At 38.2% G+C, this 27,714-nt stretch overlaps 1 protein-coding gene across 3 annotated transcripts in view; it reads right to left on the bottom strand.

Moving 5' to 3' along the window:
* The window catches only part of dapk1 (death associated protein kinase 1), an 86,987-nt gene extending 59,931 nt beyond the window's left edge, over window positions 1–27,056 (bottom strand). The window contains exons 1-2 of one of the 3 annotated variants that reach the window (XM_012955218.3): window positions 26,687–27,056; window positions 22,543–22,698 (exon numbers count right to left, since the gene is read on the bottom strand). In XM_012955218.3, coding sequence (XP_012810672.2) covers window positions 22,543–22,604 — 62 coding nt within the window. In that variant the 5' untranslated portion in view covers window positions 22,605–22,698; window positions 26,687–27,056. 3 annotated transcript variants of the gene reach the window in all.
* Window positions 27,057–27,714: the final 658 nt, after the last annotated feature.

The raw sequence follows: 27,714 nt of genomic DNA, 5'->3' as shown, positions 1-27,714 counted from the left end.
GCAACAAAAGCATCATAAAAGTTCATGGAGGTGCCAAATAAAGCCTAAGATTGGCTATTAGGTATCCTTTATGCACAGTATCAGCTTACAGGAGGCTTTATTTGGTAGCAAATCTTGTTTTTATTCAACGAAATCTTGCCACCAAGTCAGGAATTCAAAAATAACTCCCTGGTTTGGGGACACTGAGAGCAACGTCCAAGGGGTTGGTGAGCAACATGTTGCCCCCGAGCCACTGGTTGGGGATCACTGGTCTAAAGAAAGAACAGTTTGAGGGCTGGTTATATATACTATTTAGGGCAGTGATCCCCAACCAGTGGCTCAGGAGCAACATGTTGCTCACCAACCCACACTGGACTACCAAATAATGAATCACAGCCCTTATTGGTGACCTCAGTATTTCATTATTTCAAGCTTGCGTTGCTCTCTAAATTTTTCATATTTAAATGTTGCTCATGGGGAAAAAAGGTTGGGGGCCCCTGGTCTAAGGTGGCACAGTATTATGGCACAGTGCTATGGAATCAGTTTTACTTTCTTCGCATACAATATAACTCATAAATGATATAACAGCCATCTGTTTTGGCAACACAGTTATTTAAAGAAGAAACTATCTAGGCTGTTTTGTATTATTTAAATGGGTACAGCTAAAAAAACTTGTGAGAACTGGGTGTGTAACACATTAGTGCACATAACCACTTCATACAGACATAAATGCTAAAAAATATCTCCTTAAATTAAAAGGCAACAACATGAAACAATATAGAATCTATTTTCAGTGCACATAATCCCAACACAAAAGCAATCCCACACGATCCTTGGCACAGAATTTACCTCCCATTGTTCAAATGTGTATATTAAAGTTGCAAGCATATGTTATAAAACGCAAATGAAAATGTTTTGAACTTCAATGCTCTTTCTGTGTTGAGATTTACCCTGAGAAATGAACCATCTGCACACATTCTCTGTTTGACTTTATGCCTATACAGAAAACAAAGTACAAGTACAGAGAAGGAATGCTGCTGGGTGAATCATACATTTTACTGCACAACCAGTGTGAGTCTTTCAGGGTCGTTTATCAGGTAGAACAGACCTCTTAGCACCAAAAAAAAACTTGTCATGTTAATCATGTGTTGGTGTAATAAAAAGATATCGATCAGCATACAGCATTCCAACTCAGTACTAATGGATCATCTTCAAGAAGTGTATGCAGAAAGCATATGTAAAAATATGAACAAAGCATAAAATAATAACACATTTCTTATATTTTCCTTTTAGCCAACAAACAGTGGCACTCGGGGAGATTAATCCCCTGCGGTTAAAAACTCCCCAAAATGCCTTTCTGCCGGCAATAAAAGTAATTTGCTGGTGGGAAGGCTTACGTGCCACTTTGTTTTCCGAAGTCACTTCAGGCAACAAATTCCCCCCATGTGCCACTTCCATTAGCAAAAGAAACCAACAGCATGCTTGGTGGAACATTCAAGTGTACCATGTTGTAACTAAGCATTTTGTTGTCTGAGCAATTAATAGCTCTTCAGAAGGCCAGCAAAATGCTGAGAATTGCTCCTTACTGGACTGAAAGGCAAATAGAAGGCACATGCAAATGCCACACAAATGCTGACTGTTTCATTTCCAAGTGATAATAGCCTGCTACTGTATTCCAGATGATTGGCTTTCTGGATAATGGATTTCCAAATAAGAAATCCCATACCGATATATGTAAATTTTTTTAACGAATAAGGATTATATATATATATATATATACTCAGGGTAGGATTAACAGCACACACAGGGTTTTCATAAGAAGAATCACAAAGGTATAGATGAATAAATGTGAGGCTTTATCAGTCCGACGTTTCAGTTCCTGTCTGGAACTTTCATCAGGGACAGATATATATGTATATATATGTATATATTAACCTCTGTGCACCTTTTTCTTTTCCTCAGAAAAGAAGTTCTGTTTCTAACTTTCAAGTACAACATATGACATTAAATAAATTGTGGCTTTAGTCAGGTACCGCTAGTGGAAAATTAAATGATATATTACGGAAATGTTGTGTATTTCCATGTGACATCTGATCTGTGCTTGGTGCTACACCCCATTAAACTGCAGGTTGCTCTATAAATATGCAAAAGGTGTTTACCGTAATGATTTACCAGCACAAGTAATCATTTTCTAATCTGTGGTGCAAGCCTAGGGATTGTTTACGATTTATTTTATAGTAAAAACTGTGCTACAGACAAAATATAATGAAAAAAATATTTATGAAGATCCTTTGTCTCTGAACATCCAATTATGTGGACAGTGAAGGTAGTCTCAAAAGGTGTTACTGTCAGGGAAGCACTTGCTTGGCTTATGCTGATCAAAAAACCTTGTAATAGACTGACAAACTGGTCTGTAGTTGGGACCAGGTAGCAGCTTAAGTACAGGGCGCCGGCACGCACTGCAACCCCTACTTGGCCACTACCCACCCACCTGCTTGTGTCCCCCCCCCCCCCCCCCCGCTCCCTCTCAGGCAGAAGAGTGGCCAGGGATAAACATTATCTAAAGCTATAGAGAAAACAGACCCCAAGGTCCTGGCTACTCTGTCCCCAGACCCCCCCCCCCCCCCCAGGGCCTGTGGGGTTACACCACTGGGATCAGCAGTTAAGCCTTCAGAGCATTAATCCCCAGTGGGACCATTTTAGCTTCAGGTAGTCCATTTTAGGAACAAAACTTGGTGTCTTTCCCAGAATTCCAGCTGTTTTTTCCCACTACTAATACCATTTTTCTACAACCAAGTCTTTGTATATCTGTAATGTTTAGGGCAGTGGTACAGTAGTAATAATAGCTACTGATCTGAATACAAAATGGCCACTGGTTACTTCCAAATAACAGCAGTGGGAAGTACAATATATAAAAGTATATAAGGGGCATAGGGGGTTTGGCCTGAAGGAATGAGATATGTATCAGATGAGATTGCTTAGATCTTGGTATCTATGCCCCAGAGAATATCAAATTGTGGAAAAAGCAGTCCACTGTATTTTAATAATTGCTCCCCTGAGTATGAACAGCATAAAATTAGAAAACCTCTGTGACAGTGTTACCAGAGAAACATTTTGCAATCACTGGTTGTCTTATTCACTGTTCTTACTGGGATTCCACACCAAAATCTATTTTGATCTTCACTCCTCAAATTATGGGGAAGATTACTTTTTTCACACACATATATATATTAATACTGCTTATCCACCACAGTCCATACAGTTAAATTAACTGATCCACAACATGTGCCAACCCTGCAGCATGTAGAAATTAGCCTATACATCTGTGCTGGCATTTTCATGCCATGCTCATAGGTAGCCATAAAATGTAAGTGAGCAAAATGCCTAAAACTACTGTTTGTGCAGAGGGCCTTAAATAGAGTAGAAACATTTAGATTGTATATGCTTTGATGCAGGGATTTCCTTTCTCCTATCTCTCTTAATATGTGACAATCGTTGTTATTGTGTGCATTTTATTACTGTACATATTTATTCTTATTTATTGTAATGCTTGTCCACTGTACTCACTGTACTGTAAAAATGGGCATGCATACTGTAGTGTATTAGTATTTATAAAGTACAACTATAATTTGTAGTGCTGTACAAAATAAGGGTGTAACCATCACACATACAAAATTACATATATATATAATGATCAATACATAAGGTAAAGTGGGCCCTGCTCATTAGAGCATGCAATCTAAATACATACATAAGAAATGTAGTACTAGATGCTTTCATTAAGAATGATTAGTGTAATCAATAAACAACAAATACAAAACAATAATAATCAAACAGTTAAAAATAATCTTGTGCAACCTAGCACAAGATAATACATATAAACAAGTTCTCAACATTCCATCTCTAGGGAACTATAGAGAAAGAGAGAGGAAAAAGACCTAAAAAAAGGAGAAATTGAAAGTAACAGAACTTTAAGAAAAGCCAAAAACAATTAGTAATCTACCGGGGTCACTAATGGGAGTAGCTGTGGGTGGTGATGCAGTACTATTACTTAGAACAGGGGTCCCCAACCTTTCTTACTCGTGAGCCACAGTCAAATGTAAAAAGACTCGGGGAGCAACACAAGCATCATAAAAGTTCATGGAGCAGCCAAATAAGGGCTAAGATTGGCTATTAGGCAGCTTCTATGCACACTATAAGCTTACAGTGGGCTTTATTTGGTAGTAAATCTTGTTTTTATTCAACCAAAACTTGCCCCCAAGTTAGGAATTCAAAAATAACTCTGGTTGGGGATTACTGACCTAGAAAGACCAAAGGTGTCATTTACAAAGAGAGCCACAAGTGAGGTCAAACAAAAATGGACACAACTGTTGAGAATATTTATTATTAGTCACAATTTGCACAGTTGTTTTCATTTTGACACACTAGGCGCATTTGCAGCACAAAACTCCCTGCATGCCCCCAAATATTGGAAAAAAAATGCAATGCAGGAAAAAGCATGGCAATTTGCATTTTAAAACTTCCAAAAATGCATTTGCAGTCATGAATAACCCTTCAATAATTATAAAGGCTGTATGCAGAATGGACCAACAAGGTAAAAAATGCTATTATGATATGCTTTTGCTCTACATATAAAGGGAAAGGGGTTACAGGGCATTTCAACTGCTTGCTAGACAAAAGGCATCCAAGTGATGAAGAGTTGTTATATGTATAAAGAATATTTTATTTGATGAAATGTCTTATGTCTAAATGTGTGTGTTCTGAGAACAGTTTTAATTGGGATGAGAATGTGTCCTCTCAAAAAATGCTATAGGTGATATCCACTCTTGTCTGGCATGGATTATTGTGAGAGTGTGCAGATATCAGATTGGCATTAACAGTGTAGTTTCCCTGGGGAGCTAAAACTCCCACTGTTTAGCAAATATAAAGACTCAGACACCTGCTAGAATGAGGAGGAAACCAGAAACAAAGGGCAAACAGCATTTCTGGCAACACCCTGTGCTAAGTGAAGCATGGGGATCCAAACACTAAAATGTAAAGTGCTGAAAAAATAAACATGACACAGTGGAACCCAAGACATATCTTTAATTTATAAAGCGCTAGATTTGTGTGCAGCTTAGCACTATTCAAGACAGCAAAGGAACAACAGTTGACTCAAAATATTAGGCCTTTGATTTCCTTCCTTGTGTCAGTGCCACCGAAAACCATGTGCCCTGCTGACTTCTTGACATGTTGCCATGGCATAATCGATTTGGGTAACAACTTCCATGGAAGTATTATAGGAAACTTTTCACAAATAACGTGGTTTAATAAAAAGACAAGTGACACAAAAAGCAAACAATAAAGCTCAGTGTTCTGCCATTAATTGAGCTCCAGCTACTAATGGTGTGCAAGGGAGATTCATAATCAGTAATAAATCATATTTTCAAGGTAGAAAAGAACATATTTTATTTGTTAAAAGGCTCTGCAAAAAGGAGATGACACAAAAATATTTCACCCATGACATTTTCCCCATAAACATCAGGAAGTCGTAAGAAGCCTGAAGATAACAGAAGTTTCAACTTTCAAGTTTGTGTGACAAATGGATACAATATATTTAAGCTTTACTGCGTGCCAGGCAGGAGGTACAAGTGGAATCTGGGAGAGGAGATACTGGTGGCTGAGCTGACTGCCACACTATTAGTTGATTTTGCTTATCTAGGAAACAAAAAATGTCAGGGAGTCATATAAATGGCCATCAAAAATCTGCTGTTTGCAGAGAAATCACCAAATGACGTCAAAGCTCTGTGTAGGATGCATGCTCTGGTAATTATTAAAATGGTGTTACCAACAGGATCGATAAAGCATAGCAAGGTTTCCAGACCGAAAAGCTCATGCTGACGCTTAAGCATCAAGCTAGCAACTATAACCAACAACACTGGCTACCTCCAGGGTGTCTGAAGAATTCAAGAAACCAAATCGCTTTACGAAGACAATAGCATTTACAAATGCAAACCATAGCTCTGAATGATCTGACAACAAAATAACATTATACCAAGGCAATACTGTGACATGACCTTTCACTCAGCAAAAACAGCAGCACCATTTTATGGGTCATGTTGAAAAAAAAAAATAGGCAATTATACAATAGCATGAAATGTGTTGCAATTACAGCTTGAAATTCTGAGTAACTGCAAAATTATAAAGAAGACACTGAGGCATGCACTAAGGGTGGAGTATGAATTTATGAAATTGTAAAGGTCTACATTCTCAGTTTGTTGTCCTCGAGCAAGTTTTTAGCCCTAGGAAATTCAAGAACCCCCTTTATAATAGGACTAACTGTCCTGTGCCATGCTGAGCTAATGTGTGATTTAGTTGCCCTTTGGACAAACTGGAAGTCATCTAACACATCCTAGATTCAAAACACAGTTATAAATATATAAACTATTTAGGCTAATCAGATTTTAGGTTACTAATTTAGCCTTACAATTTGCAAACCTCAGCTAATGATCATGGCTGAAGATTTGCCCAATAAAAAAGACAATAAGCTACACACATAAAATGGCTCAGTCATCCTACTTATAGGCATATTTAAACCCTCCCAAGTAATAAACTCCTTCGTATATGCAAACTATGAGACATAGGCAGCAGCTGGGGGAAAAAAGCGTCTCTTTTTATACAGAGATCGTACTCTCCTTAAACTACCAGGTAATAGGAGTGGACAGATGTAACAAAACAAAAAACAAGCATAAAGCCAATCTATTATTATTAAAATAAAAGGCCTATAATAACGGTAAATAAATAAATATATGTACACATTAGCAACACAAGCCTTATTTATTTGGTGCATCTAGAACATATGTGTGGATTCTTCATATAATGAGTTTAAAGTATCTTTAAAAATGGCCACAATTTCACGGTTTCATATTTATGATTGCAGAGAGAAACGGTTTATAAATCGATAATTTAAGCCTAAAAGAGAGAAAAATATTATGTATGCTAATAAATAATAAAACACAAGTATGTAAGATTTGCTAGCTGTTCTAGCTTCATACATGAAAAGATAAGTAAACTGCAGTTCCTTTTCAGGTCAGCCTAGCTGCTGATTGGCTGGCATCATACAGTGCAAAGTGCTTAGAGCTGCAAACCTGGGAGGGCAGCCAGCAGGAAGAGGAACAGGTGGCCAATACTAGAAGGGTTCTTGGGGACATTTTCAGTAAAGTAGCATAAAAAGTAACATTTAAGGCACATTCCTTCTATTCATTGGTGTATAATGCAATAGCAAAGACTTGTTCTTGATAAAAATATGCCCCCTTTAACATAAGATTACAAAAATATTTGAAAAATGTTAAGAACTTTACAGCCTGCTTGTTTAAACATACCACAGAACCCTTAACATTGGTCTTCATTCATTCATGCTTGCAGTTCAATGAAAAGGGAATGGAAAGTGTACATACCCCCTTTTTTTCAACATGAGCTCATTATATTGTGTTGCTATAAACATGCTTTGTGGCTATTGCTTTAATAAAGAAATAGCTAAGTCGTGCGTTATGTCTTGCACTAAACAAAAAAATTAAACCACTTTCACTTTCTAACCCCTGGTCTCACTTCCTGGTTCTGCCGAGTCACTGTTTGTGGATGAGTAGGTATTAAAACAAATGCCCCTTCCACAGTTAAACACTCTGTGTAATAAGCTACTTCTTATCGCAAGGCTAACAATGCAGGAGCGGAGGTAAGGTTTATACATTGCTTGTTACCTATACTGGAACAAAAGCTTTTTCTAGTATCACTAAAATCAACAGGACTTTCTTAAAAGAATATGTTAAAATAATATACATTTACTACTACATCTACTGTTTGTCTCATCCAATCACACTCTAGTTTCTTGTCAAGTAAAAATACCAATTCTAAAGAAGATGAAAGCAGACCAAAGCAAGAGGGATGCAAGTGTATAGATGCGTGAGGGCCCTAAACAGAATATGCATGGTAACTTTTCTTTTGCCCAATGTTGGGTGTGCCTGCATGCAAAACATTAAACAAAATACAAATCCATGTCCTAGACTGTGACCCAAACACAGCAATATTTCTATTTTGATAAGAAGGATTAGCTAACCAGTAAGTGAAACTAGCTCCTGTCTTGTCTAGGGTTTGTTTACTAAGAAGACTTTCCCATAGTTAAACTGATTATATGTAGACAAACTTTGCCTAAAACAACATGTCAAGTATTTAATTTATGTGCCAATTTAAAAGCCAAACGCATTTCAAATGACACTTATTATCAGCTAAAACATTAGTACAGGTACATTTAATTGCTGCCTTTTGAATATAATAGAGATAGTAGGCCGTTCTTCAAGAACGAAAGTCCCTTGTGGTTCTAGAACTCCCTTCGCATTTTCCAGCGATTAAAGCTTGACATACATGTTCAAATTTTAGTTGTCATATGACGAAGCTTCAAATATTAATCGTACGTTTCAATGCAACAATCTAAAACTAACACTCAGGTTTAAATTGTAGGATAAAAGTCGGAAAAAAAACAAATCGGACAATGTTACAGCCATTAACTGACAGACAACAATCGTAGAAAAGTTATGTGCCGGAAATAGTAGTGATGTATGGAAACTTTCATCCCTGGAATGACGTTCTTGCTTAAACATATAGTACATGTACATGTGAACAAATGTGCTACAATCAATTGTCTGCACAAAGCTTCGCCAGTTTCTATTTTGAAAAACAGATTTTGTTTTCTGTTTTAAAAGTCGAGTATATATGAATGCCAAAAACACAGAATCACCTGCAATAGTTTTGGCAACAGAACATCAGGAAAAAAATGAGAAGAAAAAAGTAAGCAGCGGCTCTTAGAGCGTGAAATTGTGACAAACGTACATAAAGTTCCTCTGTGGGTGTGTGCATTTGCAACTTTGTTTTGTACAATTACAATTCTTTGATGTGAGTGCTAAATTTTACTTGCTGTAATTGTAATGTTATTCAATGGCAAGAGAGGGAGATTTGTTTCCCTGCGGTAGTGCAGAGTTAACAACAGGCAACAAATCTTCCCATATTCCACTTCCCTTAGAGTACTGGCACACGGGTTAAACTGCACTACCAAGGGCGACAAATCTCCCCAAAATTCCTTCCCCTTCACTAGCCTTTGGATTGCCACAAGTAAAACCCATTCATAGTGATCCAGCTTAATCACAAATAACGCCGATTTCCCAGAGTTAAGTCAGATTACTGCAAGTAATTTGTTTTACATGCGGGGGGATCTTAAAATGAAGGGAAAGGCATTTTCAAGAGATATGTTGCCCATGGTAACATAGATTACCACGTACTCCCAGTACCCTTAATATTCAGAGCTATTTAAGAGATTACAAGAGGAGAAACACAATGTGAAACTTTACTAAAAACATATATGGACAACTTTGTCTGCACCATAGAATAGACCTAGTGTGATTTAGGATGTTAGAAGTCACCAAGAAGGTCTATGACAATATAAGCAATAAGACCACCTGTAAAGTTTACTTATTTTCAAGTCATGGACTCCAAGGTCACAATTATATATTCTTGTCTTATATTTTAAGATAAGGAAGTACATTATTTCCTACATGAAATTTTATACAAAAAAAAGCTTATTACAGTACAGCATCTCACACCATCAGGGATTTATAGTTACAGAAGTTTTCATTACTCAACATATATGAAATTGCGTTCCATTCTTAGGAAGGAGCTAATTTCATTTGGTATGCTACATTTCTCGTCTTGCAGGACTGGAACATGCTGCTGCACTCCTGTCATAAGTCACTTGTGAAATATTGCTCCAAGGCCTATAAAGTATAGAGTGCTAATTAAGACCTTTCCTACTTCCTACTAAAATCAGAACATTACATAGTACCTTTAGTGATGGCCCTGTGTTCTCTCATTAAATAGGTTTTCAGGAAAGTACTGAAAGTGCTGCAATCTAAGCAAACTGTGTTTCCCCAATATTTCTGCATTTACATTAACATTCTATTATTCTTGTAGTATACGAGTACTGTGTCTTATGACAGGAAGCATATGATGGAAAATGTCTGTCTGGATGTTGCAAATGTGAGGGTGGGTCAAATTTGCTGCCCTCATTCCTAAATCTGTCATGCACCACATACATTTAACTGTCTGCAAAAGGACTTTTCTTTCTGACCGTATCAGAAAGGGTAAGCAGTTAATCATACTTTAAAAAGAATTTTAAAGAAACCACTGCTGCCATAATGCTTGTTTGGGCAATAGGGACAACATGAAAATATATTCCATATGGTGAACATCCTCTTTAAGTTGTGTTAAACAGATAAATGTGCATTCATGGTTTTCTACATGCCTCTGTGATGACAATTGCTACATATAAAATAGGATTGTTAATGCCAAAAATACTGAATTTGCAGGTAATGGACAGATAAATGTGAAAAAATGATTTAGCATTATGTGGTTACAATCACAGTCATGGAAACCACCCCCTGCAACACACAAGGTCCAGGAGTTCTGTTGCATCCACCAGTAGGTTAATTTGACTATTTTTCAAAACTGTACTAACCGTAAAGAAGCCACAGACACACAGAAGTCTGGAGAAATAAGGAAGGTCACACCACAGGGTAATTCAGTTCTGACGTACTCACCCACATCTGTGGATCATGCAAAAAGGACAAAAGAGACGCTACCAATTCATGATATATTTATAGTATAAATTTAATTATATGCACATATTAGTCAACCCATTCCTTTTAAAATCAATATCATTCTATGCATTCTGGCAAATGCCACAGGTGCTGCTATAAGATGCCATAGACAGACACAGTCTAGGCACCTGCTCTTTTTACACTCCCAGCAGAACACAATGAAAGCACCTTGATGTCATTCTGGGGCGATCGAGGGTGTGAAACCCTGAGGTGGCCTTTCCAATGTTGCCCACTCATCCCCCCCCACATTTAACTTTTAAGTGTCAGAGGGGCTGTATCACTAGTGCAGAGAGAGCAATTTCATTCTTTGCACTATAAATGCTGAAATTCTGAAATTGGAATTTTGGATCTAAGCAAGTTATTCTGGGTAGCGTTTTGCTGCCCCAGGTAATGCAATGTCACTTGGGGCAAGATTCTGAAGAAAATATTTTGAGTCATGCAACTAGATTTCAGGCAAACTCCAAACTTAGAAGGAGCAGATTACTAGTAAGGCTAATGTCAGACGAGGCGTAGGGCGGATATTTTCGGCAAGCAGAAAATTCCACCCTACGCCTCCTACATGTGCCTGCACCCAAATGAATGGAATACGCTCGGGTGCAGGCACATGTAGCGGAAATACACATAAAATGCAAGACTTTGAAAGTATTGTGCTTTTATGCATATTTCGGCTACATGTGCCTGCACACGAGCGTATTCCATTCATTCGGGTGCAGGCACATGTAGGAGTCGTAGGGCGGTATTTTCAGCAATCGCTTTTCCGCTTGCCGAAAATATCCACCCTACGCCTTGTCTGGCATTAGCTTTACAGCAACATGCCCCGTTTCATTTGAAAACTAGAAAGAGTGACAAAAAGAAATGCTGCATGCAGCGCATCAAATTTTTTTTTTACCATGGGCATTTTTGCGACCATGCCCCCCATAAATACCACTCCCATTTTACTAAATTTGGCAGGTTATTTAAAGTTTGAACCCATTTCTGGGGTCTTTTTATGTGTTATTACAGTTTTGCTAAAATAAATTATATTATTTAAAATATTTTTGTAATGCCCCACCAGCCTCCTTACTTTGTTTTCAAAGCAAAAAAACGCATTACCGAAACTAAAGTTAAGGCTTCCCTGATATCATAAATCATGTATAGATGGAAGGAAAACAATAGGCGTGCTTCTAGCAACTACCAGACATGATATAAAATGACATCTTATTTATAGTTATCACTTTAATATTCTAAAATCTATTTAAAAAAATAAAATATCATGATTGTAAGAAAAGTGGCCTAAAATGATGGGGGGGGGGGGGGGGGAGTAAAAATTCTGTTTAAATAGCATTGCAATTGAGTGACAAGCCTTAAACTATGCCCAAGTGATTGAGAGTCTGCACTGCATTACATATACAGTATTATATATACACATATATTGGTTAAGGGTTGGTTTTAGCCGTACCTATTTTGAATCTGGTGCTGGTGAAACATGCTTAAAAAACCATTCAGGGGTTTTGCAAATCATTCAGACAGAGCATTAAGGACAGTAAATTATGCAGATTAGGAGATGTTATTATTAGAACGTTATGCCTGAGAATAAATACTACAAAGGTATTTTCTTATTTCTTTATCATATGATGTTGAAAATATGTTGGTGTAATCTTAGTTGACCTTTGTCAATAAACCTTAGCCAAGCTTCCTTCTAGGTACATTATTAACTTGATGAGCTTTTAGTTAAAGAGTCAAATCTATGTAAATGAACATGATCAATGCTACTGAAACACTGAAAACAATGAAACTATTTTAGTACTTACTGGTAAGAGTGTCTCCTTTCATATAGAAGAAACCTACTGCCAGAGTTCTAAATTGGCATAACTATCTTCCTACAAACAAGGGATAAGGACTTCAGCAAGCATTAAAGGGAAAAGTATCTGCTGTTCCTAAGCTACATAATACTACCTTTTCAAGTCAGTCTAAGATAAGACTCTATACTTATTATGTCTCAACTTCCACTCATCTATGTGCTATTTATTTAGCTATACGGATACAAAGTGATAACTTGAGAAAGGCACAAAAAAGAGCAACATTTTTCCAAAAACTTCAAACGTAATAAATCATGAGCAAGTTGCAGTGTTAAATTCAGTTGAAGTCAATATGTGCACTGATGCACGCAGTGTTCAAAACGCTATTAATGTGCAATTCACTGGGTGCAAATTAAGTGCGTGTAAAGGTGCAATATGCTAAGGCAGGTGTTAATTCCAGGGTTCCCTTGCATCCATGAGCCCTGTACTTTGTACCTTGCACAAGTGCTTGGCATGCACAGCAGAAAGCAGGTGTCAAGAACCTTTGTTCTTGTGTAATAAAGCTGAAGGGGTTGCCTCAGGATTTATCTTGGAGTGCTTGTGTTTTTAGAAAGGATTTCTTCTTCACTTTCCTACCTCTCTGTTTTACCACCTTTTTCTTTACCCCTGACCCTCTCAGGTTATTCTTCTCCTTCTACCACATATTTTTCCCTTAGTTTTTACAAGTCTATCTGTCCCATGCCCAACAACTTGGTTCATCATGGAAATAAAGGAGATAAAATATGGAGGACACTTTTTTTCGAAATAAAGAAGTAATTTTCTATGGCACTGTTTTGCCACTGTCTCAGGAAAACAGCTCAGAGGCAGCAGTGTGTACACATTTTGTTTGATTAGCAGGAATGTTCTATAGCTGAAAATTGTGACAAGGTGCTTGAGCAACCTGACAGGTAAGGAACAAAGCACAGAGTTCATGACTCCCTAGTTATGAGGAAGGCAGTAGAACGTACGGCAGAACAAAAAGTAAAACTTCCAAGCAGTTTCAACAGATTTGTATTTCAAGAGACAAAAGGAAAAAAAGGATAATTACATTGCAGTGCCTAAATAACTTTATACTTGTCACACACTGAGCTTTATTCCTACCCCTTCATTATTATATAAACATGTCCTTAGCAGCTGCGTAGCTCATTGTGTTTAACTCCCACCTAAACCCAGATAAGTGCTCATCCTGAAAGCAATACACCTCGCTGGTGGGTTATAAATAGAGAAGACATTCTGAAAGGCATCTTGCCCCTGCTGACAGAAACAAAATAAACTTTTAGAAGCTAATATCTTGTGTAATGTTTCTTTTTGAATGTCCTGACAAATTGTAGGCATGAAAACACTGGACAAAACCAGCACCTCGCTGTTCCTTTAGCATTTGTTGTCCAATAAGCTCAATATTTAGCAAAAAAAAAAAAAAGTTAGACTTGGCCAAGGTAGGTCCCACATAGTTTTTGCATAGTTGCTCTATGACAGGGATCCCAAACATTTTTTACTTGTGAGCTATTCTCTGATTTTATAAGTGTTAAGGGGTGAGCCACACAAGCAGGAAAAAAGTTCCTTGAGGATGCAAAATAAGGGCTGTGATTCGCTATTTGTTAGCCCCATGTGAACTGCTGGCCTGCAGGAGACTCTGCTTGGAGTATAAGTGTCTCGGTGCTTCCAAAACTTGCCTCCAAGCCAGAAATTTAAAAATGGGCACCTATTTTGAGGCCACTGGGAGCAACATCAAAGGGGGCGTTGAGCAACATGTTGCTCTTGAGCCACTGCTCAACATCAAGAGCATTTTACAGAACACAGAATAAAATGAATGGAGAAAGTCACATTAAAAACACTTTGGAGCCAATATTTTCATTGTATTTTCAACATGCTCTTTATAATTGCTGTAATAATCAATGAGTCTGAAAGAGCTTAAATAAACTAAGCCCTGTCCCAGTTTAACTTGCACTTAATTGATTTAGATACAATGTTTATTAAATCCCATATAGGTTATTAATTCAGTGGAGTGTTAGAGTTCAGTGCTGCCACAGTACTCTAACTCCCCCATAGCACAAAATGGCGACTTACACAATGACAGTACATGCTCTTCTTGTGGCAATTATTTAAAACACTTTCCCAACAGTTAAGAAAATGTCAACAACTCTTACAATCCATCAGAAATCCACATCTGGAATTTTAATTACTCAGCCCCACTCTGTCCTTAATATAGGCAAACGGTGGTTCTAGCTGTTTTTTTGCCCTAATCATCTAGTTTTTAGGTTCTGCTAAGAGAGCACAATTATAACAGCAAGAATGAGCACTAAAGGATTTTACCACATAAATGCAAGCTAATTCAGTACCTACACTGCATGAGCTTAATTGCATTTTATTATGTTTCCATGTAAAGCAAAATGTAATACAGCAGTAAATAAATAAATGCCATGACACTGCCAGGGCATACATTGCTGACATGAAAATAACTATCTGTTCTCTTATAAGTAAATGCTACAGCCACAAACAGATTATTAGATAATGTGCTTAAAGGAGATACAAGGCGAAACCTTTCATATAATGTTATTCCTTCTGTCTCAGATGTTTCCCAGGAAAAAAATCCACTATTACTTTAAATAGGAAAGTTCTGCTGCAAACACAATGTGATAGCAATTTAAGCCATCACTTCTTCTGGTATAATTAAACTCTAGAGAGAAGGCAAGAGCTGTTATTAGCTCTCATTGCTTTGCAAGAAAATAGCTTCTTTTGGAATAGAGTTTGAAAAAAAAAAAATGGGAGGAGGAAGAAAAAACACAGGTTTGATAAAATAAGATTAAGAAGTGGCACTTACACTGTGACTTGACAAATACAACGTGATATATATATATATATATATATTACTGTGTAATATATATCACTGTATAACTTGAGCTGTTAATATAAATATGGTATGATTACAAGTGGACCAAATAAAGAGTATTCTATACAGATTATTTCTTAGGAAAAGCTACATGCTAGTGAAAGAAATTCTCTGTTCTACAGAAGAGGAAGCTACTTGTGGTCACATACAGACTTATCTCAATCAGTTTCCCAATATCTGCTGTACTTAACAGTAAAGATAAACAGGCAAACTGTAACATAGTAGGAATGTTATAAAATACTGTTTCATACACAGTGAAAAGGACATGTCCTTTAGGTCATTTCCCTTTGAGTTATAGATCAGTAAAGTATACAGATGCTCTGTGCTAGCCAGAGTGGTAATCTTGTGGTAATTCATGAATCTATGTATAACAAAATATGTTGATTTAACATATAAACAGGTTTACTATACCCTTTAACTAGTAGAAGTTGCAAAGAACTATGCAACTTTGGGTAACTTCAGAAAACTAAGCGCCATGTATGCTTTCCCACCAGTGATTTAGTCTTTTGCTGATGGGACAGCATTTAAGGGAGAACAGTTGCCTACGGTAGTTAATATTTAACGGTGGGCAACTAATCTTCCCATGTACCATTAAAGTGGCTATGCATGCACCTATATTATCGTACGAAACCTAGTTTTGTATGATATTCAGTGTGTGTATGGCTTTGAAGGTGCCTGGGCAAAATCTTCGTTTAGGCCTGAATAGTCAGGTGGAGGTAGAATCCCTATTGTTTCTATCTCCATGGTTGCAGGAAAGATCGTAAGTGTAAGGTGTATGGCCACCTTTAGCCTTACCAGAGCCTAGAGCTCATTTATTTAAGGGCTGGTGCCTTAACATACCATATCACTAGTGCTTGCACCTATTCCTGGTGCACTGCAAGTGAACACCCTAGCTCCAGGCACACCTCTGGCACAAGATGGAGAACCAAACTGGGGTGCTGTGTACTTATTGCCTGCCATAAGCAGGTGGTAAGTTGGAGGTACCAGAGTCTTTCATCTATAGGCACCCCGGCTTGTATCTGTGAAATAAGGTGCAAGTAAGGGATGACCATTTACAGACAAGCTTAGATCTCTGAGACTCAAAAATGGTGCACAAAGATTTGTACCAGACCTTATCAACAGGCCCCAAATAATGGGCATTGTCAGGAACAATACCAGCAACTTTTTATGGTACAAAAATAGTTCCTCCACTTGACTGAGTAGGTGACATTGTCCTTTAATAATTTCCAGCTGAGGCTGCATTATGAGGTGGAGATTAATCTCACTTTGCCATTCTGCCAGTAAATCTACTGTAAAAGATAAGTATTTATGTGCCAACTTATAGTCATAAAGTAAGGACATTTAATCAGTATGCATTATAAAGCGAGCTGGACTATGTCCTTTATCTGTTTCAGGACTTCCCTGGCAAGCCACAAATGCAATTGTGAAATATGTTTTTTATTTTTTAAATATAAATCTTTTTGGTCTTCCTATTGTTGTCTTTGCATCTGTTTAGACACAACTGATTTACTTCTATAGAGCAGGGTTGACTGCTAGAAGTCAGCAGGCCAGGTGTGGAGATTTCAAGGGCGCCCCAAGAGCCCCACTTACCCTTTTTGAATGACCATCTATTTTTAGCCCTAAACATGAGGTATAGTGTATAATTACCCTACTACAATGAAAAAGTTGCAAAGCACCAATGTCTTGATCTTAATAGCTATATTACTTTACACCTGAATTCTTTTTGCACTGCCTATTTCTACTTACTGAACAAGTTTTTTCATTGATTCAGCACATGGAAGGCAATTCACATATTTCAAAAAGTAATTTATGGAGACAGAGACTGGCCAAGGTGCTTTGACCCCCAAAGCAAGAGCGGTATTTTCCCAGTGGTTATGCCCCAAGCAAGTGCCTTTGCTTCCAGCTGCTAATTCCATCCTCATGTGGAATAAACAGTGGCTTTCGATGATGTTCTTTCCATTTTAAGACCAGAACAGATGCAGTATTTGTGCCATTATTCAACAATTATATTCAACAATGCTGAATTTAAAAAAAGGAGTTTTTAAGGTTTATTGAGTAAATGATGATACTCCTTTTCTTAGTTAAAAGTTATAGCCCAATAAAGCCATGAAAGCTAATATTTGACATCATCTGACAACTAAGGACATTGTTTCACTAAGGACTATGGATAGGATTTTAATATCTGAAACAGGATGATATATAAAACATGATGGCCTGGGCATCTGAGCTAAACTAAATCATAAGAGAAAATGAATAATGTCACTCACAGACTTAGAATAAAAGATCAGAAATAAGGTTTATTAAACAATCTTTTAGTCACACACAAGAATTATTTTTTTCTTTCCCATAGGTTATTCAGACAATCCAAGCCTCCATCACAAAAGCCTAAATATGTCACATCTAATTTAGCATTACTTCTACTTAGAGGGCTTCTATAGTATCATTCTGTTATGCTGCATCTTTTGTTTCCCAGACAGTTGAATAAGGCGGCTCCGCCGATATGATCTAATATCAGTACTAATTAACAATGCGTTAATTTAGGATAGATTATAGGTCTGGTTTTTTTTTGTCTCTTTTTTGTTTCTATATCACATCATTAAAATATACAGCTTAGATAATGCTGGGCTAAGAGATTTGTTTATCTGCATAAATGCATGAATTATAATGTATGGCTGTTATTTTGAATTTTGATTTCTCTGATATAAAATAAATTAAAAAACACAGAAATGCACAGATTTGCTCATTTGACCCAAAGACCCAATCATCCTTGGCAACTCACATGGTGCGTCAATTTGGTTAGTATATTCCCAAATCCAGCCTAATAGTATTAACCCAAATAACAAGGAAGCACCAGCTAATAATCAAGTAAAGATCCAAATGTGATCACTGGCTGAACAGATTTATTAATTGGTCCAATCACACTGCAGAAAAATATCAGATAAAATGAAATGTGTTCATAAAGTTTTGTAGTTATTTTTTGGCAAGTTACATAATTAATTTGGGTTGAAAAAAGAGCAAGTTAGACCCCTCCAAACATAGCCCAGTGCACATATTTACACATACCGACCTATCTATATTATATATATACACCGATATATATACTAAGGGGCTGATTTACTAAGACACGATTTCGAATCCGAATTGGAAAAATTCCGATTGGAAACGAACATTTTGCGACTTTTTCGTATTTTTTGCGATTTTTTCGGTGTCTTTACTATTTTTGCGTAAAAACGCCGAAAAAATCGCAAAATTACCGATCATTACGAAAAAAACGCAATCGGACGCATTCGGCCCGTTCGTGGGTTAGTAAATGTGCCCCTAACTGTATTTTAGTAACACAAAAGCCTATTATGCTCATCCAAGAAGTCATCCAAGCCACTGTTAAAGGCATTAATACAATCTGCCATCACAACATCACCCAGCAGGGCATTCCACAACATATCCAAAGTGTCCTTACTTTGAAGAACCCCCAATGCTGCTTCAAATGAAAGTTCTGTTCCTCTAAAAGTCTAATCTAAAGGGCTGGCCTGTTATTCAATGACCTTTTCTATGGGAAAAAAAGATCCTCCACTGTCTGTTTGTATGGTCCTCTTATTTACTTGTAAATGGTTATCAGGTCCCCTTGCAAGCACCTTTTCTCCAGAGAAAACAACCCAAACTTTTATAGTCTTCCCTCATACTTTAAATCTTCCATCTCTTTAAAGGTGATGACACACATGGAGATTAGTCACCCACAATAAATCTCTACCTCGGACAACTAATTTCCTGAAAATGTTTTCCCACTGGTGATTTACCTTGCTCGTGGGAAAACATATGCTGTACTTTGTCTTAGCTAAGTAGCCCAAAGTTGCCTCACAAGGAACTTCAGGCTAGTATGCAAAAACCTCATATTTATGAGATTAGCAGTCTGTGGTAGAGGAAATTTATTGCCGATGGCTGAACTCTACATATTCTATAGCCCTTACCAGTCTAGTTGCACATCTCTGCAACCTATATATATCCTTCTTTTGACGGGAGCCAAAAACTGCACTTTAGGTCAGGTTTTCCAAAGGACTTATGGGTCCTTTGTCAAACCTGACCTTCATTGCAGTTTTTGGCAAAAAATTATGTTTTCATCCCTTAACTTAAAGGGCAAGTAAACCCCCCACAAAAAAAAGCTTAACCTGTGAACAGCCTCTTTGAAATCTTTAAACACCTACCACTATGGTTGTTCAAAGGTTAATAGTAAGGCTGCAGCTTCTTCTGGACTAGACCACTGGACCCCCACCCTCAGGAATTTGCTTTGGCTCTTAGCCACTGGGCATGCTCACTTTCAAGCTAAGACAGTGAAGCTTCTCAGTTCAGGATTATTAAACACACCTTCTCCAGTCTATTCACCAATAAGGTGATGTGTCAGAGGGAAAATGGTCACCAGATGAAAGCTGCTATTGGTTTGGTGTGACAGTGCTGGTAAAGTGTGACACTGCTGGTAAACGTAGGGGAAATATACAGTACAAATGATGCCATTTGGATGGTGAAGATGTGCCTAAATGATATACATGGTAGAAAAATGTAGGGTTTACATGTCCTTTAAGGCCTCTTTTTATTCAAAACAGTATATTATTTGCTTTATTAGCTACAGGATTACCCTGCTTAGAGTTACAAGGCTTGTTATCCACAAAAATCCCAAGATCCTTTTTAATAAAGCATACCCTTAAATGTTTGTAGTGGACAGGCCTGGACTGGGCTTCAAAACTGGCCCTGGCATTTTAACGACACAGAGGCCCAAACAGCACCCCACCAGCCCATTAAATAGTAACCGTCTATGGCATTTTACAGCAGCCCCTCTGGCATTTGCCAGAACCCACAGACTGCCAGTCTGGACCTGGTAGTGGAGTTTAATAACTGGAGTAAAAAAAAGAGTTGAAACTGAAACGTATAAGTAAAGCAAAAACTACCCTAATTATACCGAAAATCAAGAATAAAAAAAATCACCACCTGAATTATTCACACTGACTTCAAAAGATTACACCAGGTATACAGTATACATGATGGTATAATTTTCAGTGTTAATCTCTCGTAAAATAAATTGAACATCTGTATAATTATGCCAATTAGCTTTTTGTAGAGCATGGTTTTAATATACACTTAAGACAACAAAGCTTGGTATTTTACGCCAAGCATTATGCAAAGTATTAAATTAAACGTTATACCATTACTTTGTACAACTGGACATTTCCCTTTCAAAAGAATGGGAAAGCTGCTGGCCAGAAACAGTGTTGGTCACCATATTGAATTGCAGTGATCAAAATGCCCATGCAATTATTACCCTAAAAAAAATCACATTCACAGATTTCTTTTATATTTTATTACCAACACAAAGACAGAATTCCGTCAGATATAAATTTCTTTTAATAGCATTTACTTTTAACTTTAACTTTTAGAACCACATTTTCTTTCGCTATGCGAAAAACATTTGTTGGGGTGGAGAACCCCTTTAAGTCCAGTTAAAAACAATTGCAACATAAATCAGTTATGATTGTAAAGCAACATAGGAAAGGACATCAGTTAGACATTTATTTTTGCAGTACATGCCAGGTATAAAAAAATAATATTTTGGCAAAAATCCACATCACATTTCACTATCAACAGCTGGGAAAACATTTTTTAACCTTGGTAAAGGAAAAAGGACAGCAGTATGTAATGATAGATTTACGGTGTCATTTTTATACATGAACCAACAGACAAAAATAAGAGCTTTGTGCAAAGCCAATAACAACCCACCAGGTCTCTCTTCAGGCCGCAGTGTTAAATGTCTCACATCATTTCAAAATAACTTCCACTGCAAAGTCCAAGTGAAAATGACAGCACAAAATTCTGGACAGAAAATCTGTTTTCGCTCTGATTTCAATAATGCCTGGCCACACAGGGTGAGAGTTTTATCTTCTACCTGCGGTCAGTGCACATATATTATAGGGAAGAGGCATTTCTGTATTCAGATATTAATTCCACCCCTCAGAGCAGCCCACCACTCAAAAGCCATACACAAGCCAAAGCCAGACTTCCAAAACACTGTAGGACAAGCTAGCCTAGGGTTAATTTGTATTCAGGAATTAAACTGCAATTAGACTGCAAGAATCCCAGATAACATATCCCATACCTGTAATGATAACTAAGCTATTAACATTGGTATTTATTGAGATTTCCCAACGATTTATGTTATGAAAAGGCTGTCACAAGAAATTCCACAATTTATTTTTGCTATTTAGGCAAAAAGAGAAAGTAAAAGCTAAAGGTTTACAGGATTTGGCCAGACTAGACATTGTGCAAAAGTTCTGAAGCTTGTACTATATTATTATTACAGGTTTGGGATCTGTTATTTGGAAACCTGTTATCCAAAAAGCTCCAAATTACGGGAAAGCCATCTCCCATAGACTTCGTTTTAATGAAATAATTCAAATTTTTAAAAATGATTCCCTTTTTCTCTGTAATAAGTAGCTTGTACTTAATCCCATCTAAGAGAACTAATCCTTAATGGAGGCAAAACAGTCATAATGGATTTATTTAATGTTTAAATGATTTTTTAGAAAATTTAAGGTATGGAGATCCAAATTACGGAAAGATCCATTATCTGGAAAACCCCAGGTCTCGAGCATTCTGGATAACAGGACCCAAACCTTTATTATTATCCTTCACGTATATATATTGCTAACATTTTACGTTGGACTTTACATTGGACATATATCATTCACATTGCTCCCTGTCCAATTGGAGCTTATAGTCTAAGTCCCAATCACACATACTAAAGTCAGATTTAAAAGGAATCAACTGACCTGCATACATGTTTTTGGAGAGTAGAAGCAAACCAAAGAAAACCTACACAACTCCTAGCACACAGTGCCATGGAATCTAACATGCAATGCTAGGCACTATTAAATCCATAAAAGTACCCTGGTTCATTTGAAAATATGTTAAGAGCCAAAGATGAAAAAAAAAAAAATCACCAGTCACAGCAAATTGCCTTTTCAAAGCAAATGACACTCTGGCTCTTAGCAGAACACTCACAGCTGTTAAAAGCATGGGTTACACCATGGGTAAGGATCATTCACATCTTGAGAGAGTTCATGCACAATTTCACCCTGCATCTCATCAGCAGCACCATTAAACCACATTACGATTTCATCTTTATACATACCTTCCAAGCTCCTCTCCTATATCATAATAATCCTCCACATTCTCTTGCCTGAAAACAGTCATGGTGTATCAGAGCTAACAGGCCAACTCCAGTACACACTCGGAAGGCATCACCACAAAGTACAATAGCTGGATATTCCAGGCATTTTTATATTTCCTATAGTTGTGGAAAGAAGAAAAGGGAAAGATTACACATATTAAACACCCATAAATGTGCACATAAAAATATAATTTCCTTTATGTGCCATAATAAACCCCCATTACCTATAGTAGAAAATACATTTCTAATTAACATTATTTCCAAACAATAATAATGTACAGCCTTGGGGTACTGGAAGTCTTAGCAACTGATTAACCAAACTGCAGTATATTTTCAAATGTAGTCTGGTGTTATTGTTATTAGTGTTGGGAAAAAGCAATGATCACATGCTCGGGCTCTGTTTCTCCTGTTTGTGGTGAGACAAGTCAGCACTTAATAATAATGTTTGCTAAGGGACAGTCACTTCTCCAATTTTTAGTCAGAGTGACATAAATTTTTTTTGGAAATCCACTCCTGTATTTGAGGTGTGTTTTTTCTTTAGTATTATGGGTTATATCATTTATGCCCTTGTTTGGATTTACCTTTTGGTCCATGTTGGGACCAGGGGCAACAAGGTGGTTAAAATACATATTATGACCTTTCATTTTTGTGCCCCGCCAATTGTAGAATGGCAGATACTGATTGTCACCATTTTTTTGAAGAGTAGGCACTCATTAAGCAAATTAGGCAGATCTTGATTAAAAAGTAGCTTTATTGGAGTACTGTCATACGTGTACTCCAATAAAGAATTCTGTCTAAAGATTTGCTCAATGAGTACCTGCTCTTCAAAAAAACGTTGATATCCACTCCCCTAGCTGAACCTTCTCCTCTGTGGCGAGTTGTTGGACATATTTTAGAACCTTGTAGATACTCATTGTACCAAAATCATCTGTGTGTGTCTTGTATCTGGATGTAGGCTTTACACGAGATGCAGGGGATCTGTTGGGAGGGCAACAAAAAACTAGTGATCTGCAACCTGTGACTTAGCTATTTAAAAACTACAACTCTCAGAATGCAAATTATAGCCATTTGTAGCCAAAAAATGATTACATTTTATTTATATAAAGCACTATCCCAACAGGCACTTTGACTTGGGCAATACTAGAACTGCCTCAGGAAAACACTCTATAGATATCTATGATAGTCTCCCCTTTTCAAAAACTATAGGCCTTGTATACATCCAGTGAGATAAGGTGCAAAATACAAAAAGAGGTGCAAGCTGTTGTGTTTTTGGCATTTTGCACCCTGCTCTGTCATCCCGCTTGTGGGCTCAGGTCGTTGTACTACATTTGCATTTTTGCTCAATACAGCACTGCCTGCCTAAATGCTGTATACATGAAGGGCAGGTTGGGAGAGGCACATAGGCACCCCCCACCCTGGCCCATACCCACCGCATCACTTAGAAGTACCAGGTAGTGTGGGTCAGTGGGCACAGAGTGCAAAGGAGCTTTATGGCAAATGATAAGGAAAGGGCTTCCCTGCACCTACCAGCTCTGCGTCCTACACCTCATGCAGGCTTCTAATCATGCAATTCTGCACCATGAGGTCTAAGAGCATAAACACAACTGATTTCTTGTGACAGGATCATAGAACATTCGGCAAAAAGCTGATCTCAGGGACTAAGGATAGTGGCTCACAGTACATGTATGCTAGTGGAGAAAACGTGATCCGCTGCATTCTGTCCTGAGAGGATTCTGGCACAAAAATGCATACTACAAAATACAGAATGCAGCACGTAGCATTTTTTTTACACCAACGGAGGAAATCGCACTGTGTGCCATAGGTCTAAAGGTGGCCATACATGTTACAATTACAATCTTTTCTGCAACCATTCGTCCACTCCTCTAACGTTAAAATCTGAATCGTCATATTTGCAGGTAGAGAAAACAGAATTCTAGACATATCTGATGCTTCTGCATTAGTGTACAGCCAATGTTCGGATGCCTTCAAAGGTTCCCAATCAAAATTTTGCAACCTGACTGACCGACGAGACAACCTATAGCCAAGGCTTTTACCAATATCAGTTGCCTCCTCAACCCACCATACATGCACCAAATATCGGACTAAACCTCGTTTTGTATGATAATATAAGGGCATGTCTGGGCACAGATTGTCTAAGATTGTCAATAACAAGTACCTAAGGACCATAAGGGGCAACTCACTCAGGTCTCAGCAAAGATACTATCAGGGACAATATTTGCCCAATGCGGGGCTCCTGTCAGCACTCTTCTCAGATGCTAATACTCCTGGGGAAGTAAACACTGGAGCCAAGATATTTGTGTGCTCATGATTTAGTTACCATGCCTTTTCTTACATTAACTTGCAAATGCTAATGTGGCTGGTAGCGTGTAAATTTTGGATCAACCCACCATCAAAAACAAAAAACATTCTCCTCTTTACTGAAAAAAAGGAGTGGAATAATAAAGATGCTGCAGAATGGTGCCCTGTTTTAAGCCTGGAGGCCTGTGCAGATCTTAATAAGCTTGTAACATTGTCACAAAAAAGGAATTTAACCAAATCACTTAAAGGGGAACTGTTCCAGCTGAGTGATTTGTTATGCGGAACTAAACAGCATCTCTCTTGGTTCAGTGTATGGGAGAGTGACTTCCTTCTAGTGCAGAAATGATTACAGAGAACCTTCACCACAAGAGAGTGAATAAGAATCCCCACAAGTCTGGCACCGCTACAGAAGCTATGGAGGGTAAAACAGATACCCCAGCATAAAAATTACACACTGGAGCAAATTCAACCATAAATGAGAACTTTAAAGTAAAAGATTTTTTGCACCTTTAGCAAATACAAAAAGTAAAGATGTGACACTAATTTCATTTCCAAGTATAGGATTACCAATGATAAATTGATTTACTCCTTACGCACATCTGTTTATGCACTGGAAGGTCTTTTGGTCCCCTTACATTTATATTAACCCTTCCATGTCCCAGACTCAAATTGTTACCATATGATGAATAACTCTTAACACCATTAATAACAACAAATATCTCTGAAATAAAACTACAGCACAGGCCATGGGCAAATGTCCCTTTACAATTAAACAGCATTTCTTTTTTTTATTAGCATTGCCTTTGCTGGCAACTGGGCCACAAAGCAATAAGGCTCCTTATTGTACAGGTTATCAACACATAAAAATATTGCCCTCTGGTTAGTGATCCTAAAGTTCAAAGTGAAACCCAGCATTATAAGGAACCATAGCTCTAACTTTGCTGAGGAGGTTTTGAGACTAGTGTGTCAATTTTAGTAAAAAGGTGTAAAAAACAGCTGGGAGCACATTATTGCTGGCAGAAAGAGCAATAAAATGACTATTGGTCTATACTGGGCAGATGGCAGCATCTAGGACTCCAAAAGGGCTGGAGTGTTGTGGGGCCCATCAAATGGCTGGGCACAGGTGGGTTAAGCAGCAGGTGAGTCATCCTGACTGAGACACCTGGTTACTGACACAAACATGTTGCCATATAGCAGGGTAAACCAAGCGGCCGCTCGATTGTTAGTTACTGAAGTGCACCTGGCAGCTGTCAGAGTATGCTGATAATTGTAGTTCAACACAAGCTGGAGGATGGCAGGTTGTTTAAGTATTACATGCCTTCCCTTGCATACAGGACACTTACAGGAAAATGCATGTGACAGGGGCTAACAGAGGTTCCAATGCAACATTGCAGCATGCACCTTGCATACATGCCCTATATTATTTCAACAGCAGAAATAGCCAAGTACCAGTATGCTCTCCCAGCCCTTAGCCAACAGGGCCAATTCATTTTATATCTTTTTTACTTACAAGATATGTTCAACAATTTAACTCACTGCAGCCAGTGTTCCAAGGCAAGGCGAGCCAGGCTGCGCTCTGAGTACTGCACAATGAACAGATCCACAGTTAAATGCGACTGCTATGATCCCCCCCTAAAAAAGCACTGCAGCTGAGTGTGGCCCACAGCGAGAAACCCACCTTTGGGAAAGCCAGAGGGAAGCCCGGCCTCGGTTCCTGCCACATGAGATCGTCCCTCCTCTAGCGATCCCTAGCAATGAGGAAAGGCAATGAGAAAGAGGAGCTTACCGAGCAGTACGGCTGAGAGCAGGGCGGGAGGCACACTGCCCAGGGATACCATGCGATCTGCCAGCACAAGCGCCTATTATCCACTATCCAAGGTTTTATCCAGCGTTGTGCCACCAAGCAGCAGCACAGCGTCGCTGCCCACAGCCGGTGTTCACAATGCCTGGGAAAGGAGGAGAGAGGCGGGGGAAGAGGCTGGGAGGCACCACTGGCTGGGAGGGGGAGATGGAAGGAGCTGCAGTGTGACAGGTACGGGAGGAGGAGACACACGGAGAAGCGGGAGACAAACAGCTCTAGAGAGATTTGGGAAAGAATGGTCTCTGAGGGGAATACGTGCTGCAAGTCTAGCCAGGGAGACCCCGCCAATGGGGGGAGGCGCAGTTTTGGGTTGATAAGGGATTAGGCTTTATACCCAAGGTGCAAGAAAACCCTTGCTTTGTCAAAGCTACAGACAGATGAATCTCTTGCCAAATGACTGAGCTGATAAACAGCTGGGCTTCCGGTTCTGCTTATGAATGTATTTCTTCCATTACCTGGTTTAGACTGTAAGCTCTTCAGACACGACTTAACTGCGTTGCTCGTTCATAAGTGCTTAGGCTGGTAGTGTCCAGTCATGTATGCATTCCATTACCACTGAAGGTCACAGATAGGACATCACTGATTTAAGTTGGTTTTTGATTTCTGCTCCAGAGGAGCTTACAATATTAGGTCCCTATCACATTCTCACACACTAGTGGGGCCAATTACAAACGCTGAATGTTACAATTTTTTCCAACTCAGATTTTTTTATGCTAAAAGTGGCAAAAATTTTTTATTGAGATTTATTTGTAAAAACAGCTACAAATCCAAATACAACAATTTGGCAGCTAAAATTTGCTGAGATCACATAGAAGTAAATGGCAGATGTCCCTTTCTTTCCTTGGAGGATTCCTTCTCTTGCCTTGAAACTTAGAGGTTTTGACGCTGTTTTCAATGTGAAAAATGCAAATGCAATTTTTCTGTGATTTTTTTCCTGCGCTGTCTTTTCATTT

Source organism: Xenopus tropicalis, chromosome 1 (assembly GCF_000004195.4).
Source record: "Xenopus tropicalis strain Nigerian chromosome 1, UCB_Xtro_10.0, whole genome shotgun sequence".
In the NCBI taxonomy this organism is placed as follows: domain Eukaryota; kingdom Metazoa; phylum Chordata; class Amphibia; order Anura; family Pipidae; genus Xenopus; species Xenopus tropicalis.
The sequence above is the reverse complement of the archived record's forward strand: the minus strand, read 5'-3'. Positions and strand labels throughout refer to the sequence as shown.